The sequence below is a fragment of the Aotus nancymaae genome, unplaced genomic scaffold (assembly GCF_030222135.1).
Source record: "Aotus nancymaae isolate 86718 unplaced genomic scaffold, 86718_ANA_hifiasm-v0.15.2.pri h1tg000011l, whole genome shotgun sequence".
In the NCBI taxonomy this organism is placed as follows: domain Eukaryota; kingdom Metazoa; phylum Chordata; class Mammalia; order Primates; family Aotidae; genus Aotus; species Aotus nancymaae.
The window spans coordinates 62,929,610-62,948,075 of record NW_026988422.1 but is presented as its reverse complement, the minus strand read 5'-3'; the positions used below and the strand labels follow the sequence as shown (position 1 = coordinate 62,948,075).

The 18,466-nt window shown below is 41.9% G+C and overlaps 1 protein-coding gene across 32 annotated transcripts in view; it reads right to left on the bottom strand.

Annotated features, from left to right (window-relative positions):
• Positions 1-18,466, bottom strand: part of NRXN3 (neurexin 3) — a 1,680,301-nt gene that overhangs the window by 570,268 nt on the left and 1,091,567 nt on the right. The window contains exon 1 of one of the 32 annotated variants that reach the window (XM_012476831.3): positions 6,200-7,215. The exons of 27 other annotated variants lie outside the window; for them this stretch is intronic. In XM_012476831.3, coding sequence (XP_012332254.1) covers positions 6,200-6,446 — 247 coding nt within the window. In that variant the 5' untranslated portion in view covers positions 6,447-7,215. Of the gene's footprint in view, positions 1-6,199; positions 7,216-18,466 lie in introns of those variants that run through there. 4 more of the 32 variants (XM_021674993.2, XM_021674987.2, XM_012476830.3 and 1 more) reach the window with 4 other exon arrangements.

Here is an 18,466-nt window from a genome sequence, read left to right as displayed (position 1 = left end):
TTGAAGGCTATTTCCTCCAACCACAGTTGTTCCAACTTCACCTAACACCACACTGTCCACTAGAACTCCATTATTATTTACCTACTATCATAATTAGCACACATTCTGAGCAGAGAAACAAAGAAACAAATAAAGGTATTCCCTTTCCCCAAAGAATTGAATGCTTTGCATAGGATTTAGAACAACCAGTGTTTTATAAATGACATGGTCTTTCAATCATCTCACCAAGCTTCACATAACCATGTCATGAAGTAGATAATTTTCCTCATCTTTATATTTTCAGATGAACTTTAGAAAAATAAAAATTGAACAGAAAAATAATGAAATTGATGCCTTTTTCAGTAACATATTGTTCAACTGAGAAATGGAGAAATTTGAAAATTAAAAAACAAGAAATGTATACTTAGTTCACCTATTTTTTTTCTTCTTTGCACTGAAGGCTGACATGTGAAAGTGGTGGTTTGTGTCTCAGGAAAGGCAAAGAGTGAGCAGCTGTAGTTCCCAAAAGGAGTCAATGGCAGGGGCGGAGGGTCTGGCTCAGAAGGGCAGCAGGTCTAAGTGGAGAACGCCTTAATGTGTGGACATGAGAGCACGTGTCTGCAGTCAGACAGAATTAGTCCACATGCACATTATGATCTGAACTCAGTCACAGAAGATAAACTGAGAAGAAAGCAAACACAAGTCTTCACTGAACCAATGCTGTTTTCCCCACATGTGTAAACACGACATTACTTCTTGGAGCACTATCTTATCAATTTTGTAAGTTGCTACCAGCATCACTGAAGTTTGATTTTTCTGCTGTGAACATTTGAGTCCAATGGGGATTCACTAAACAATACAGCTTTACTTCTTTCCCAATAACTGGGTCAGGGGTGGGGGGAGGCGGGCGGTGAGGAGAAAGGACCTTACAGGCTGAAGTGTGTGCCTTCAAAATTCATACATCAAAGCTTTATTCTTGGTGCCTCAGAATGTTTGAGGACAGGGCCTTTAAAGAGATGATTAAGTTAAAATGAGACCTTTAGGGTAGACCCTAATCCAATGTGATGGATGTTTTCACAAGAAGGGAGAATTTGGACACACACAGAGACACCAGGGATGCATGCATGTAGATGAAGGCCAGATCCTATGAAGACACAGGGAGAAAACGGCCATCTGCAAGCCAAGGAGAGAGATCTCAGAAGGAACCCAACGTGCTGACACCTTGATCTCGGACCCAAGCCTCCAGAGCCTTGAGCAAACAAACTGCTATTATTTAAACCACCCAGTCTATAGTACTTTGTTATGGCAGCCCTAGCAAACTAATATAAAGAGGAAAGTTTGAAAAGTTCAAAATTAATCTTCAGAGATTTGCCTCCCTCTCTGGTCATCTAGAGTTCTAGTAAAGCAAACTTTCTCAGGGCTGATAAGTTCATTTACTAAAATGTAAAATGTAATACATTCCTTTTTTAGATTCAAAATCTGAGGTGAAAGGAATCAAGTTCTTACTATAAAATTTCATTCCACAGCCAGTATAGGCAAGTTGTGTGTGTGTGTGTGTGTGTGTGTGTGTGTCTGTGTCTGTGTGTGTCTTGTTTTTTCCCTGAAGAGAACTGTTCTAATGATCTTATTTCTCCTCTCTATGACACAGCTGCCCCTACTCCACACCACCCAATGATCCACGTTGAAAGTCCTGAAGAAATTTACACTAGAATATTATAATCATCCCATGGTGGTCTCTCAAGAACAAGTTTATCTCCAGACCCACTACTTGCCAGTGAATTTTAGAGAAGAAAAACAATGTATCTAGAGGAGACAAAGGAGAAACCAATTTAATTAATTCATCACCAAGGCCAAAGATATATAAATCTTATCATTTGATCTGTCAACCAACACTATGAATTATTCAACTCCCTGAATCTCAACAAGGAAGGCATCAAGAAAGTGGTTAGAAAGCAGCTGGCTGAGCAGAAGAATGAGCTCAATAGATCAAAGCAAAACAAGTCCCAGGGCTGTAAAAACTTGGGAGTGGGTCTCTGGGACAAGGAATGAGTCCAAGAAAGACTCCAGGATCATGTATCACAAGGGGGTCCAACACCACCACCAGTTGGGCTAAGATGGTTTGAATAGGACTTATATACCCCTTGCTTTTACACACACTCTGGTTTCTGAGCAAGAGATCTTCCTGCAAATACACTGTGGTGTGTTTCCTTTTAAAACTGAGCTTTCCAAGAGTTCTATATCCTCAACTAGTCCCCACAAATGTCTACATAGCCAGGAAAGTCTGCTATTTTGTGGAGGATAACATTTAAGGTACACATAAAACCACTGTACTCTACAGTTCTGGTGGGTCTGAGGGCCTTTTCTAGGATCTCTAGCCATCTACTTACTTTCTTTTTTATTTTCCATCACCCTGAATCTTATCAGATGTAGGTTAGTGAAAAACCAGACTGGGGACCAGTCAAAAAGATTTAAAAGAGACTGAGTAATCGATCCTTGAAGAAAACTGCCTCTAAACTATAATTACCAAAGCATTTCTTAGGCAGGTGTACATTGGAGTTCTTTTTTTTGTTGTTGTTGTTGCTATTTTTAGTAGAGACAGGGCTTCCCCATGTTGGTCAGGCGGGTCTTGATTCGAACCCTTGATCTCAGGTGATCTGCCCGCCTTGGCCTCCCAAAGACCTAGGATTACAGGCGTGAGCCACTGTGCCTGGCCACATTGGATTTCTTAAAGGTGAGAAAGAGGAAAAAAAAGAAGGAAAAAATATACAAAACTCTCTTATGTAACTAAGCTTGCTAAACAAATATATTTTACTATTTATAGATCTGTAATCACTAAACTACCTTGTGCTTTGATAAAAAATGATATTTACATATGGAAATAAAGCCAAGGATGAAAAGGAACCTGGAGGGATATTTTAAATAACAGGATAATGTAAGTCTTCATTTTATAAAGGATATTTAGATTTTATATTAATTTCACTTGATATTTGGATTTCCACCCACTCCCTGAACTTTTAAAACTATGGAAGCATATATATAAAGTTTTGCAATTATTCCTAGCTGAACACCACAATGTCTTATCTGGTTCTGTATCTTCAGCAGTAGCACACAACCTGGCACATAGTAAGTGCCCAATGAGTAGTGACTGAATGAACTGGTGAACAGAAGACAGCATGAAAGTGGGGTGAGGACTCTAAGGGAATGGGGAAGGGTCTACCAGATTCCCCTTAAGAAGAAAGCAGATCCTATCCTGAAATACAATCCTAATGTAAGGCAGTTTGGGATATCCCAGATAAGTGTGGCCTTAGTCTCCCTAATTCACAAAGAATCCCAACATCCTCTACGCCGTCCTGGGATAAAGGCTTTAAGAAAATTTATAACATAACCAATTTTCTAAAGATTGGAACCAAGCACAGGCAAAGTGTAGGTAAAATACCAGCGATCTGGAGGATTTCTGTTTCTTCCATCTGTCTCAGCATGAATCCCTCTATTGGGCTGGATAGTGGGGAAAGGGGGTTGGGGCACCAACTGAGGAGCAGCAGCCTTGAGGACTTTGGCTTCTCAGAAAATGGGCAAGGGTGTAGTTAGAAAAAAAAAAAAACAACTTCTTAAGTCCAAAGGAGATTCTTGGACTCAAGGCTCTAGTTTTGTTTCACACGAAAATTAAGGCATTTACTTCTGCACAGACAATAGAGAGGGCTGCCTTTAACTCTGGAATAAGATTGGCAGTAAACCATCAGAGTAACAACCATCAGTTTCTTGGTGCCATGCCTCCTACCTCCACCCAAAAGATTTTTAAAACAATTGCTGTTAGCTAGGTCTTTGCCTTGGACTAGGGGAAAAAAAAAAAAAAAGTATACACCAAATAAGAATGAAAGGTGCATCAGCAAAGCTCTGTGGGGTCTTCTGGTCCTTCAGGGATGCAAAGGGTCGCAGCTTGGATGCAGAATGAAAGCCAGATGTAGGGATAGTTTGTTGATTGCTGCTTCTCTTGATTTTATGCTCAGAAACATCAATTAAATATGCAAGGAGCCTACTTAATATAGATGCATTCACTCTCCAAGCCCCAAATCAATGAATTGAGACTTCAGGATTGAAAGAGGATTGTGAAGAGTTGAAATCATGAGCTTTCTTATCTCAGCCATGCCAGACCCTGGAGTTCACTGTACTCTACAGCTCTGGTGGGTATGAGGGCCTTTTCTGGGGTCTCTAGCCATTTACTTACTTTCTTCTTATTTTCCAACATGCTGAATCTTATCAGATGTAGGTTAATGAGAAACCAGACTGGGGATCAGTCAAAAAGACTTAAAGGAGACTGTGCAACCAATCCTTGAAGAAATAAATGAAAAAAAGAGTCATGTTTAACCTGTGCAAGGCTCAACCCCTCTATGAAAGAAAGAGAGAGAGAGCGAGACAGAGAGAGAGAGAAACTGACTGACTTAGGGACCCTAGGTAGCCACTGCTCTGCAAATTCCATCACTTACTAGTATCTGCTTTAACTGTTTGCATCCTGAACAAAAGACATCAAAGACCCTGCCGTCCTAACCTCTAACTGATGCATAATCTTCCTCTCCCTGCTGATCATTTACAGTAATTAGCAAAATTTAGCTAATTATCTCTGAGGATTTCCATATTTAATTATGGCTATTAGTAACAATCTGTCTGGCTTCCCCTATCTCCCACTCCCCCCGCTTATTTTTCTTTCTTACCCACTCCCTCCAGTCCCTCTCCCCCTTAAGAGCTAAGTTTCCATGTCAATGAAATTGCTTTTTTGGTGGTTGTGGCTCTTTCTTCCCCTAGGTTGGTTTGCTCCTTTCTTTTTTTTGGGAGCCAACACCAGACCCAGCAGGAGTCACAGTGAAAACAGCCACCAGATCAAGATCAAGCAATCCCTTCTTTTCACCATCCTCCTCCACCAACCTTACAGGCTGTGAGCTGCTTGATAACTCCATCAAATAAAATTTAAAGAGAGAGTCCAAAAGAGCCAGAGTATGTGCTGGCATTTTCTCAATGTGCTGACACTTACACTACAGATAGCATAAAGCCAAAGCCCAGGGCTCGGAGGCAGCAGGAAGAATCAACTTTCCGAATAGGGTCTGCATGTTATCGGTCTTTAAAATACAAACAAGGGCAGGGACCCCCTAGTATGGTTCAGGCTCCTGTTCCCTGGAGGGCTGTTTCTGCAGCCAGTCTTCATTTCTGTGTGTCCTACTCTCCTTACCATCAGAGTGGAGTGCATAGTAAACAAATAAGGAAGCTCCTTTCTTTAGAACAGTTTACTACAGCAAGCTCCTACCTTAGCTACAGACATCGCCCTTTTAGAGGCAGCCGGCTAGGAGCTGAATATAATTTTAAAAGCCATAGATCTCTTCCTTCAATAGCCACGCAAGGAGGGTCATTGGAAGTAAAACACATCATACCTGTATTGTGTGAACAAGCCCATCTCTGCTCCCCAGAAATGAAATAACATTTGCATACGTGGTGGAATTGAAGTTACTATCATTTGCACTTGGGTAAATTATAAATGAACTTAGCCTTATCTTACATATTGGTTCCTCTCTGATAGTGATATTAGATGTGTAGTTTTAGAGATGTAGCTGCTCTTTCAATCTCTAGATAGACATGTGGGCAAACATAAAGCTGCCAAAATCAACACAAATGGCCACGGGTTGTTGATTATATTTTCTGCCTTCTTATATTCAGCTAGTCTTGGTTGACCTTTACCACACAGACTACTTTACAACAGTTCAATCAACTTCTGGCTGAAAACCTGATTCCTGTTGTCTGCTCTTCCCACCCCGCCCCCACCCCACCCCGACTAGCTCCCAAGCAAGACCACAGGCAAAGAAGGGTGAAAGCAAGGTGAATGACTATTTCTCCAAGTACAGCATTGGGACTCATCAGTAAGTTGCCTGCCACCATGGGGGTGGGGAGAGTAGAAGGTTGCAAAAGAGAGAGTGTGGTGTCTGCAGCTATGAATAACGGAGCTAAGGAGAGAAGAACCCTTCAGAGAAAAGTGGAGGTGGGGTTCGGGGGCTAGGGCAGAAAACACTAACCTTTAAGAGAAAGTAGAAATTTGCTTTCCTCATGGACATGCGATGCTTTTTATCATTTTAAATTCATTTTTTAAAAAATTCTCTTCCCACCCTTGGCACTACAAGGCGAGTGAGTTAAGGAATTGCTATGCCCCATTAAAAGGATAAAGAGCAGAGAGACCCACCGTGCCCTCCTCGAAGGGAAACAGGGGAGCGATAGATAGAAATAGGCACTGAGTGATGCTTGCTGCCATGGAAATGGTGCTCGTGCTGAGAGTGAGACCCCGGCGAGGAAGAGGTGGAGGAGGAGGAAGCTACATTAGAAGAACTCCACACAGAGCTGACGATGCATCCCCAGAACAGGGACCAGATCCCAAGCGTCCAGGCCGGCCGGCGAGGAGGGCTCCGTCTCGCGTGGATTCTCAGGTGCATGGTCAACGCACGGGACCACTACAGATGGGCAGTTTGAATTCCAGCCAGTGAGGAGTAATGAAGTTCATGATGCCCAAGGGCCCATCATAGCAGGAGGAGGAGGTTCCAGAATTTGGGGAAGAGGGAGGCAATATGCGCTTTCAAGACAATGATGAATCAGTTAAAAAAAAAAAAAAAAAAAAAAGATACTAAAGAAAAAAAAAAAGATAAAAAGCAAAGCCCCTTCTCTTTCCCGGGGCTGAAATTTAGGATGCCAGTGTCCTCTCAGGTATAGCAAACCTCCTAGGAAGCCCCGGCATGCCACGCATGTCAGGGGAAGACCGGCGCGGCTTCCTCCGGATCTCTAGGCATCTCGAGTCTGATGACTTAACTGCACACTCCCGGGAGCCACACAGAGGAAAGGTGGCAATGAAGGAAGAGAAGGAGGCAGCAGGAGCCCCAAGTGGGTTCAGGTGAGTTTATCCCAACATCCAAGGAGTTTGAACATTTTTATTTTCCTGTTTCCACTTCCATGCGATGCAATGCAGAACTGCCGGGCAAAAGCGGGCTGCAGGTGGAAGAGTTCTTCGGGTGTTCCAGGGAGTCTCCGCGGGAGCGCGAGGCTGTTAACCCTGCGCGTGCTGGACTAGCGCCGTGGAGCAGTCGCCGGCTTCCTGGGTTTCCCAACTGGATGAAAAGCAGCAGCAGCCACCGCAGCCAGAGGAAGAGAACGAGAAGGACTGGAGGGAAAGAGGAGAGGAGGAGGAACCCGGCGCGGAGCAGCCACCCAAACCAACGTGGCACGGGGCGGAGGGAGGTGGGTGGGCGAAATCAGGGAGAGCGCGAGAGGAGGTGCCCGGCAGGCGGCAGAGGGGGCCGAGAGGCTGGCGGGTGCCTGCGAAGTGCGCGGGCCGGAGAGGCACAGGTGAAGTGAAGCGAGGAGTTGAGGAGCCAAATTCACAAATGGGCAAGTCATATGCAAATAGCGCACTCCCGAGAGCAAATCAGTGCAGCCCCAGCGCTCTGCCGAGGGACTGGCTGGCTCCGGAGGAAGGAGGGACCAGAGCGACCAGGAATCCCGGCCCTCCCCATTCAGGCACAGGCTCGTCTACACCCGCGCGAGTCTCCGGCACACACCGCCCGCCCTCACTCCCCTCGCTTGCTCGGCTCCCGACGGCCGTGTGCGCGCGCGCGTGTGACACCGACAGACCGACACTGCGCCTTCTGATTCACCCGGGCCATGAAGGGACCTTTTCACAATTTGAGAGGAAAACTAACGGCGGCGGCCAGGGCCGACGTGGCTCCAAACGGAAATAAAAATAAACCCCTTGAGTCAGCGCGCGCGCTGGAGCTGCTGCACGCAGTGGAGCCGCACGCCCGCTCCTCCCCGCCTGGCTGTGGCTCTGGTGGCCACTCTCCAGGCGCGTGTGTCTCCCGGGGTTAAGATGCCCAGGTCCCCACCCGCAGGGCGAATGATGGGAATCTGAGTCCAGACTCTCAAAAGTGAAGGCGGAGCGGCGGCCCGGGGACTCCGAAGGGCGAAGGGCTGGGTGTCTGGCAGCCCTTCCAGAAGGTGGCTGCCACCCCCAGTGAAGGATGCTATTGGGATTCCAAATCCAGAGGTTATCGTCCATGCCTGTGGTCCTGATTAAAAAAAAAAAAAAAAAAGACTTCAGAAGGGGAGAGGGCCACATCGGCTGGCTCAGAGAGAAGTGACCGGCCTGTCCGAAACAGGCTGCAAAAGGGCTGCCCCACGTGGGTGAAGTCCCCTGGGCACTGGGCATCGAAGACAACACGGTTTTTACCCCAAGACTGAACACGCAGAGGAGAGCCAGAGTGGCAGCATCTGTCCTCTGTCGTGGCCATCTGTGACTCCAGGAGGGGCCTGACCCAAGGCTCTGCCAGGACACGGTGACCCTGTGGACCAGGCGGCATCACCCCTGCACCATGTCTGATACGCAGGAAGGACAAACCCAACAGGCTGCCCTCGCAGGCCAAGCCCTTGTCCACACAGGTCTCGCTAGCTTTAACTCCCTCCTACCATTCACCTTGGTTAAAAAGCCCATTACATTTGCAGGGAGGAAGGGAAGGTGAGTGAACAATACTTGCTGGTTAAAGCATATATATGTTGTATTTAGGAGGCTTTTTTTTTTTTTAAGGAGCTTATAGCTTCTATTATATACTCCACTCTCATTTTAAACCCCCTGAGGATAAAGAACAGGGATTAAGACAGTCCTATTCATCCTTGAGACACCCCAAGGAGATGTTGAGGAAACAGCATTATGTCTCTCTAACAGATAAAGATACCAGACCTACAGATGATTTGCCTTCAAGGTCATACATCAAGTCCATTTCAGAATTTATGGTAGTGAGTTGGTATTCTGGTTCTGAAATTGGTGTTCTCTAAAAGCTCCAAGCTACCCCTAGTAAATGATACCACAGAGTCACCCTAACTGCCCTGGCTCTCAGTTGCAAGGGTGATCCAGGATCCACAGCCTCCCAGGAAATGGCCCTCTGACAAAGTTTTCCATACCTTTGGGTGTGCCCCCAAACACAGTGTCTTAAACCGGCAGCATGCGCTCAGCAACCTCACAGCAAGGGGAAGGGATGGTTTGTGGACATTCCATTGAAACCTCAGTTTCCTCCTCTGTAAAATGAGGATCATGCCTCCTCCAGGTTGTTGGGGGTTTAAAATGAGAAAACCCTAAGTACCTGGCAGTATTCTCTGTTCACAAGAAAAATAAGCTTGAAGCTCTAAAAAGGTGAAGTACAGGTTAAGTACATATTTAGAGTCTTATGCTATCATTGCTAGAAAAGCCAGAAAAAATTCTTGACATCCTAAATATCCGTGATAATTTCCGCTCCATAACCACTCCTTAATTTACTCCCCCAGATGGATTTCCACTGCACTTTTGGCCTTAAGGCAGCCTAGATGACTCTGCTTACCCCTAATTCTTCAGCTATCTCCAACCAGATGCCCCATTCCTCGCGATTCTCTAGTTCCCCAGGTCTTTCTTCTTTGAACGTGGGAAGTTCCTTCTCATCCCAAGGCCTTTATAGTGTTGGTGGCCACTCTTATTTGGAAGACTTTTCTCCAAGATTTTCATGTGATGGTTGCATTTCAAACGTCACCTCCTCAGAGATCCTCTCGGGTCCTCATCTAAAGTGGCCCTCCACCCCTGAAAGGCATCGCTTCCCATTACCTTGCTTTATTTCCTTGACAGCACTCTCTAGTTTCTGAAATTATTTTATCTATGTATTTGTTCATAGTCTATCTTTTTAAAAAGGTCATAAGCTCTCTGAAGGCTGAGTCTTTTTCATGTTCTCCCCTGTATTCTCTGTGTGTGGAACAATGGGTAGCACATAATAGGAGCTCAGCGAATACTTGCTGAATGAATGAACTCAGTGAATCAATTGCAGTCTCATACTCACGTTTTCCTTATACCATTAATTATGCTGATGTGTTTGTCTGGCTTTAGCAATGTCAGTCCCCAGAGACAAGCTTTTTCGGAGTTGATACACCGACCACCTACCCACTTACTGTTTTTCTTCTTTTCTAAATTGGCACTGAGCATTGGAGACTGCTTTGACTTCATTCTGAGGATGTGTGGGAAGCTTAGATGGACCTTCCAATTAATTCTCTGCTAGGCAATAAAGGGAAAATAAATCCTTAATGCGGTACAAAATCTGGAAATGCTGCTGGTGCGTCACAGCTGGAACTATTCATTTCACTTGTCATACTTATAACTTATTTATTTACTTTTTGCAAAATGTCAGAAGAAGTCATCGTGAATTTCAGTAAGGCTGATTCCATTTGGGGACACAGTATTTATACTGAGAAGATGCTTCAGAGGACAAATGTAAGACAGGTCCATTTTACTTCTTCCACTACAAAGAGATAACTCCCAATTATCCTAATAAAATGCATGCCCTTCTCCAATTTACCACACTGTTCATTTTTTCCTGTGTTTCTTACCCATCGTGGCCCTCCCGCTGGTTAACACATTCCTATTTAGACTTCTTTTCTGAATCCTATTCTTCTTAGGTCTTTTAGAGCTAATGTTAGTCTAACACATGAAATACATTTTTAAAGATTTTTAGCTCCAATGATACTTTCTAAATACCGCCTGTAGCTAGAGTTCAGCTGAAGGATTTGTCATCTCTTGTCCTACCATCAAAAGCTCTCCTCTTCCTCTTGAGTTGTCTTTTCTAGCGGGTCCTTTGAGTGACAACACTTGGGAATCAAGTGTACAGCTACAGGATGAAAACGAGAGTCCACTTTTAAGATAGAAAAGAAGAGAAGTAGATTTAGAAACACTATGCTCACCCAGATTTCAAGTTGAAAAATATAAATAATTTCACAGGAACAACCACGCTCAGCTCCACTTGAATAAACCCCCCACGGAATCCTGACCATACTCTTTGGATCCTGAAATTTCTAAATGGAATACAATTTTAAAAAACCTCTCTATGACTTCAGGCTTTAGAAGTGGTATGATAGACTTTCTCCCCCCACCCCATCCTTACCCTGCAAAAGAATGATCCAGGGTAAGGTAGGAGCATCTTTACCCATCAGACCCTTTGTCTTGTTTTGGTCTGTGTCTCAGCTATGCGACAGTCTGGAGATTCTTTGGCTTCTAAAATAAGCCTTGGGATTGTATTTAAATGTGTCAGGCACCAGGAATCTAATGCAAAGTTGCTCTGTCCATCAGCTTGTTTTCCACAGTACTGTATATTTTATCTCTGCACAGGCCTCTCCTCACTTGTATAGACTCTGACTTGCCACTTTGCTGCCAGCAGGAGACACCTGTCAAGTTGTTCATTGCAGGCACATCTCATATGAACTGCACAGAAATAGGAAGACCAGAAAGCATCAGAGCCGCCTGTTTCTGTGTGAGGCCTAAGCTTTTAGGTGAGGACCTTTTTTTTCCAAATATGAAGAGTAGAGATCCTTACTTTCTATCTCTACACAAAGGCCTCCAGAAGACAATTTAGAGAGAGAGAAAAAAAAAAAAAAAAAACTAAACTCTCATAATGTGAAATGAAATAAAAGTCCTGAAAAAATACTGGGGACTGTTAACATGGCTATAAATATATCCAAGGGTTTCAGTGACACCATAAAACAGTTCAACTTTGCTTTATTATATGTCAGTAGATTTATTTATAGCCACATAATTCATCCTTCTGCTCATTTATTTAAAAAAGCCATCCTACATAAAAAGCAGATTTTGATTATGTTTTCTATTTGGAGGTATAAAAGAGAAGCTTTATTCTTTTAGACATCACTTCTACAAGTATTTGATTAAAAAAAGACAATGGCATCCTTGTGTAAATTTATAGTTTAGAGAATGTATATACTGCTTCTGCCTCTTTAACTTATCCTTCTAATAAACATCCAGAGTTATTTCCTCGTCCTCCTTGTGGCTGAAATAGGGATATCAGGAGTTTGGATGTTGGAAAAAAATTTTTAATCTCTTGAGTTTGAATAATGTAGCTGGGACATTTACTTCATTGAAATTTATACACATTTCTTTAAGGCTTAAAAAATATGAAATCTTCCTGTGAAACCTTATTTAGCTTCCTTTGAACTCCAAACGAAGTTATTTTAATATAGAAGCATTTTTTTCTCTCTTTCACTCAAAGACAGGCCTTAATTAGTTTCTCATACAGAGATTTGGGCATTTACAACCTGTTAGTCTTCACTAAGCTCACCTTGGATATCAGATCTCCACTAAGCTTAGATCAGATTTTCAAAGGTCTAAACTTAGTATCCTCAGCATCATGGAAATCTCTATCCAGTTTTAAGGAATCAAATAAAATGAGTTATCATAATACGTTATCACAATAAAAGAAGGAATCTCATTTGTTTGTTTACAGGACCAAATATTAAAGATTTAGAGAATACATTTTATTTTTATTTTTTTGGTATAGAAGACTTTATTCAGAATCATTGCAATACGTATAGGGACCACCACAAAGGGTCTTGCAGTCTGGGAGAGAGAGAATGGGCCCACCGCCCTGGAGGACATTTTGAAAGTGCATACAGATTTAGATCAGGCCCCGGTACTACACAGCCTAGGTTCAAATCCTGATTCTGCTTGTTAGCTGCTGTGAAAATGTAGCCAAGATCTTAGCCTCTTTGTAGTTTAGCTTCTTTATCTGTGAAATGGGAGTAATCATACCATCTGTCTAATAGGTTTGTCATCAGGTTTAAAGTTAATACATGTAAATTGTCTAGAAATAGTACCTGACACACAAAAATGAGCAATAATCATAGTTATTATTTTATTATTACTATTATTATTTTTTCTCCAGATGAGAGAAAAGTCTTTAGTTTAGAAGATTAAACAAGAAAATAGTCTTCTTTACTTGTTTATACAAATCTCCAGTGCAGTGAGTAAACACCCTTCCTCCCATCCATAATTTCTTTTCTTTTCTTTTTTTTTTTTTTTGAGACAGAGTCTCACACTGTTGCCCGGGCTGGAGTGCAATGGCGTAATCTCTACTCACTGCAACCTCCACCTCCTGGGTTCAAGAGATTCTCCTGCCTCAGCCTCCCGAGTAGCTGGGATTACAGTCGCCCACCACTACACCTGGTTAATTTTTTGTATTTTTAGTAGAGATGGTGTTTCACTATGTTGGCCAGGTCGGTCTCAAACTCCTGACCTCACGATCTGCCTGCTTCAGCCTCCCAAAGGGCTGGGATTATAGGTGTGAGCCACTGTGCTGGCCCCCACCCGTAATTTCAAAACACAGAATGCAAAATCTGTCCCACATGCTACTCAACTCATGGGATTCTCTTTGCCCATCTTCTGCAGAAGAAGGGGCAACTTCATCACTCTTCTTATAAATATCCTCCAAGCCAGCTCCAAAACAATGAAGCTCATGATTGGTCCCAGAACCAGGTCATGCAGGCTAGGAAAACCCAGCATCATTTGATAAGTAATTATTTGCCAGGATAGGGTAGAATTCTCAAGATCCTAGTCTGCTTTGGGATATGAAAGGGCTCTCTGGTGACTTCTCTTTCCTATTTCTTTGATTCTTTATTTTCTCTCTTTCTTCTCTAGAATAAAACACAAATTCTAACAATTAGCCTTCTCCCTGGAAAACATGCCTTCTAAATATTTTAAGAATTTCCATTGGATTTATGTAGTATTTTATTATTATTCAACTTTTTTTTTTAAAGTTATTGTGACTGTACCTCTGAATTAGGTTCTACTCAGGATAGGGAGAAACTGCAGCCCCTGTCCTTCACTTTGGTGCATTGATTCATTCACTCCATGGACACTAAATTTATATATACTACGGGCAAAGCATTGGGTGAAGTCCAGCAGGCCAAATAATGAAGAAATTTCAGGCCTTAGGAAGTAAATAATCTAACAGGAAAAAATAAAAAGAAAACACCTTAAACCAAATTAGACTAGCCATAAATCCATTTAAATATATAGCTTCCCAAATACAATGTGATAAGTGCTGGAATAAAGGTATAAACAAAGCACACAGAGGAACAGAGAATGGAATTGATCTATATCAAGGAGAAAATCAGGAAGGATTCATAGACAAGGTAACATGTGAACTGAGTGTTAAAAGACCAGAGTTCAGATCCTGGGTCCACTGGCTATGTGACCTTAAACAAGTAACCTTAAACTTTCGGAGCCCGTTTCCTCAGCTGTTTAATGATGAATAATCTCTACCTCATGGAATAGTTTTGAGGGTTTGAAAAGAAGTTATCTTTGAAAAGAGCATTGTAAATGGAAGTTCATTATTATGATGAACTTGATCTTGAATGATTTTAAAAAGGGGAGTGTAAAGTAAGGAGATTATTAATGAGAAGAGCAGTCATCCACAAGTGGTTCCTAAAGGAGGCAAACCAGCCCAGCGTTCACTTGTCACTTAAACTGTTAAAGCCTGAAGAGCTCCAGAATGGGTCAACTTTTTCTTTCAAAGAAAAAGATAGGTATTCCATGGGATAAAGAAAGGCAAGGCAAGGCAGGAGAAGGAAAGGGAAGAAGAAGGGAGGAAAGGGAGAGAAGGGAAGGGAAGGGATAGAAGGGAAGAGAAGGGGAAGAAAGAGGTGGGGAGGGAAGAGGTAAAAAGGAGACAGGAAGGGGGAAGGTAAGGGAGGGGAAGGTAAGAGAAGGGAAAGAAAGGGAAAGGGAGGAAAGGAAAAGAACGGGAAGGGGAAGGAAGAGTGGGGAAGGTAAGGCGAGGGAGAGGAGGGAAGGGGAGGGGAGGGGAGGGAGGGGAGAGAAGGGGAGGGGAGGGAAGGGGGGAGGGAGTGGAGATGAGGGGAGGGAGGGGAGGGGAGTGAGGGGAAACTCATGTGTTAGAAACCACCTTCTTTATTTCTAAGGAATGGGTTGCCATACTCAGAAATGTCAAATAAAAACCACATTTTTAAAAAAGTTTAATTGTGGCACAGCCAGGAGTTTTCCTCTGTTTAATTTATTCCATGTAGTTTCTTTTTAGATACTAAAGTACTCATCAGATCCAATTTATGAGACTATCATTTAATTCTGGTAACATCCTAGTTCAAATATCACCTGACTCAAGTGTCTAATCTCACTCACCATTCCATGAAAAGTACATTATCTAAGACAGATAGACAGAGATCTAAAATAAATGGTCATTTTCCTCTTGAGACTGTAGTATTAAATTTACTCAACAGAGAATTTGGGAGGAGAATAAAATGAATGTTCTCTGAACAGAAGGTACAAAGCGTTATTAAGCAGCCCCAGAAATGTTTGCAAGATGGGTAATAAGGGCATTCCTCAGTAGTATTGAGAATTTAGCACATTCCAAAACTGATGGCAAGGTAAGGTGGGGACACTGAAATGGAAGTTATGTCACAGGTAGGAGAAACAGACTTTCATTAAAATAGTTGAAACAACATTACAATAACAATACTTTGGCATGGACGGTATCTATGTCTTCAAAACTTACTGTTTGCAATCTGGACAGGCAGAATTCGTTGTTCCCTCCTAGCCTCCTAAAGTACAGTTCTGTTCATACTTGTCACATTCTGTTATTATCGGTTGATTTACATCTGGGTTCCCTACATGATTCATGAAGTCATGAATTCTGAAATCATGTAGGGAATGAAGACCTTGTCCTAGGGCTACACAGCTTAAATTCCAGGGCCAGACGGCTTAAGTTCAAATCTCTGCTCAGTCGTTTCCTTGGACAAGTTACCTAGCCTTTGAAAACTCATTTTCTCACAGGCAAAATGAAAACGACAATATTCCCTATCTCCGATTTAGCACAGTTTTAGGGCCCATAGGAGACACTTCATGGATATTTGTGGAATACTATCAAGATATATTTAATTACTACAGGGGAGAACATTTCTTCTATGTGTGTGTGTGTCTGTGGTGAGGGAACCTCCAAAATATACAATTATCTCATAAGGAATAACTTTCCAACATTTGGAGCCACAGCAAAATCAAAGCTGCATTTGCAAGGCAGTGAGCTCTCCATCACAGGGTATGTTCAAGTGAGAGACACCTGTTAGGGACTCTGAAGGCACAAGAGGATGGAGTATATAACTTCTAAGTTCCTTTTCACATTTTAGATTATATGACACGTCATTAAACTTTTTTTCCTCTAAATTTCTAAATAAATAAGTAAATTCCTAAATTTCTGAATTTACTTAAATGTCAACTCTGGCCTTATTTTGAGGCTCAAACTCAATGCCTGGATGCTGCAAATATTATAACACACTTCTGTTTATTAAAACCTCATACACTGAAGGGAGGAATCTTAAACTTCTGTAAAATGAATCCAAGACTAAGCAGTCTTGTTGCAATAGGACTTCCTTTTTTATTACTGCATGCAATACAAATTGTCCCTAGATTTATTAACAATTTTATGTTTCTATTTTTTACCCACTAGCAACACCTACACAGCTACTGTTTCCGTGATCTAAGAGGGCATTTTTCTCTGCTGAAAAGCTCTTGGGTATGGGAAGAATATGCTGGCTTGCCTGCTTACCCTATTGATCCTTACCTCTTCAACATGGGACTATCGTTGAAGGATAGTCCTTCAACGATAAATAAAAAGGAATCGCCTTAAAAAAGACGTGTTTGTAGCCTGAGAAACCTGGGACAGACAGCAAAACTACTTTGCTCTGTCTAACCCACACAAGGCCGTCTCTCAGAACAAGAAAGATGTTAGCTATTCAGGAGATGCTTGGATAAACTCAGATACAGAACAAGAGACTGGCTTTTCTAGTATCATATACTGTATCAATATCAGAATAGCTGGAATTTTCTTCTAGAGTGAGGCATGCATAGCTCCTATAGTATCATAAACTTCAGTAGAAAATAAGAAAAATAATAATTTCATGAGAAGATAGTCCACCATGAGAAAGAGTTAATAACCACAACAATGGTAGAATAAGGAACCCAATAATGTGATGTAATGGAACAATCTGAAGTGAATTGTCAAAATAAATATGGTTAAAATGATTAAACAAAGGAATTCTAGAAACCACAGAGGAAAAACAAAATAATAAGCAATCCTTGCTTAATGTTTATAAGATAGATATTATTATAAGTATCTCTATTTTACAATTGGAGAAAATGAGGCACAGATTGTGACTTGTCTATACCCCCACAGCCAGGAGGTGCCAGAGCCAGTATTTGAACCCAAACCACCTACCTACTGAGTCTACGGTCTTAATTGCTTTACTATTCTGTTGCTAAATCCTATGCAATTAATGTGTGCAAGTTCTAAGTTGCACCTTAAAAGGCGGATGCTTTTTTCTGCTTTCTCTTTGCCCCTTTTCTGGAATGTGGATGAGGTGAGGAGCCAACTTTGGCCATGTGGACTTTACGACGTGTTTTCTTCTGGTTCACATTTGCTGAACTGATAGGTCGCTCAATGTGCGATGGCTGAGCAACAAGAAAGAGGTAACCTGGATCTGGAGGTGACCTAGAGAAGCAGAACTATCATACCGTCGAATCAATGTTCTAACTAATATGCTTGAAACATGTTAACCAAAAGAAAACAGATACGGAAATATTATTGCCAGACAAATAGACTTTACATTTAAAAACATCATTACATCCTGAAGAAAAACCACCAGATCAGCTGTAACAGTCCTGATCTGTATGCACCTAATAACATCATCTCAAAATATGTAAGTATACATTGATAGACTAAAAAAAATGACAAATCTATGATAAAAAAAGACTAAAATGTATGTTCCATGGGAGTATTCTCCAGAACCTAGAACAATGCTTAGAAAAAGTGTTTACCATTTGTTGAATACATTTACCATATCCTTAAAACTGGTAAGCTGGAAAAAGGTAGCAAAGCTATAGCTAATTTAAATAGCATAATCAACAGTCCAGAAATAATGGACATATCTGAAAAAGAACAACAATTAGAGTCCCATTATTTTAAGAATATATGGAACATAATGCAAAAAGTCCATATACTGAAGAATCAGCAATAACATTCCATATCTTTGGTCCACAATGCCATACCAGTCTCAGTCAACTACAATTTTAAAATACTCCCAATGGTTGTGTTCAAAAATTTAATGATCTCAGCTGGATGCAGCAGCTCACTCAGCACTTCAGGAGGCCGAGTCAGGGGGATCACTTGAGGCCAGGAGTTCGAAACCAACCTGGCTAACATGGTGAAAAACCCCATCTCTGCTAAAAATACAAAACTTGTCTGGGTGTGGTGGTGCATGCCTATAATCCCAGCTACTAGGGAAGCTGAGGCACAAGAATCGCTTGAGCCTGAGAGGCAGAGGTTGCAGTGAGCCAAGATTATACCACTGCACTCCAGCCTGGGCAACAGAGAGACTCTGTCTCAAAAAAATAAAAAAATAAATGATCTCTCATTTTATCATTGAAATGAGATGCTATCTTTCTCTTAACTATAAATTTATGTGTGTTTAGGAAATAATTCTATGTCCTTAATTATCACCACCTGTATATAATAGAATATTAAAGCAATGCTTTCAGAAAGAGAACTATGATCAGATTATTTTCTCTCATTCTCTCCTTTTGTTTTCCTCTATGCTGATA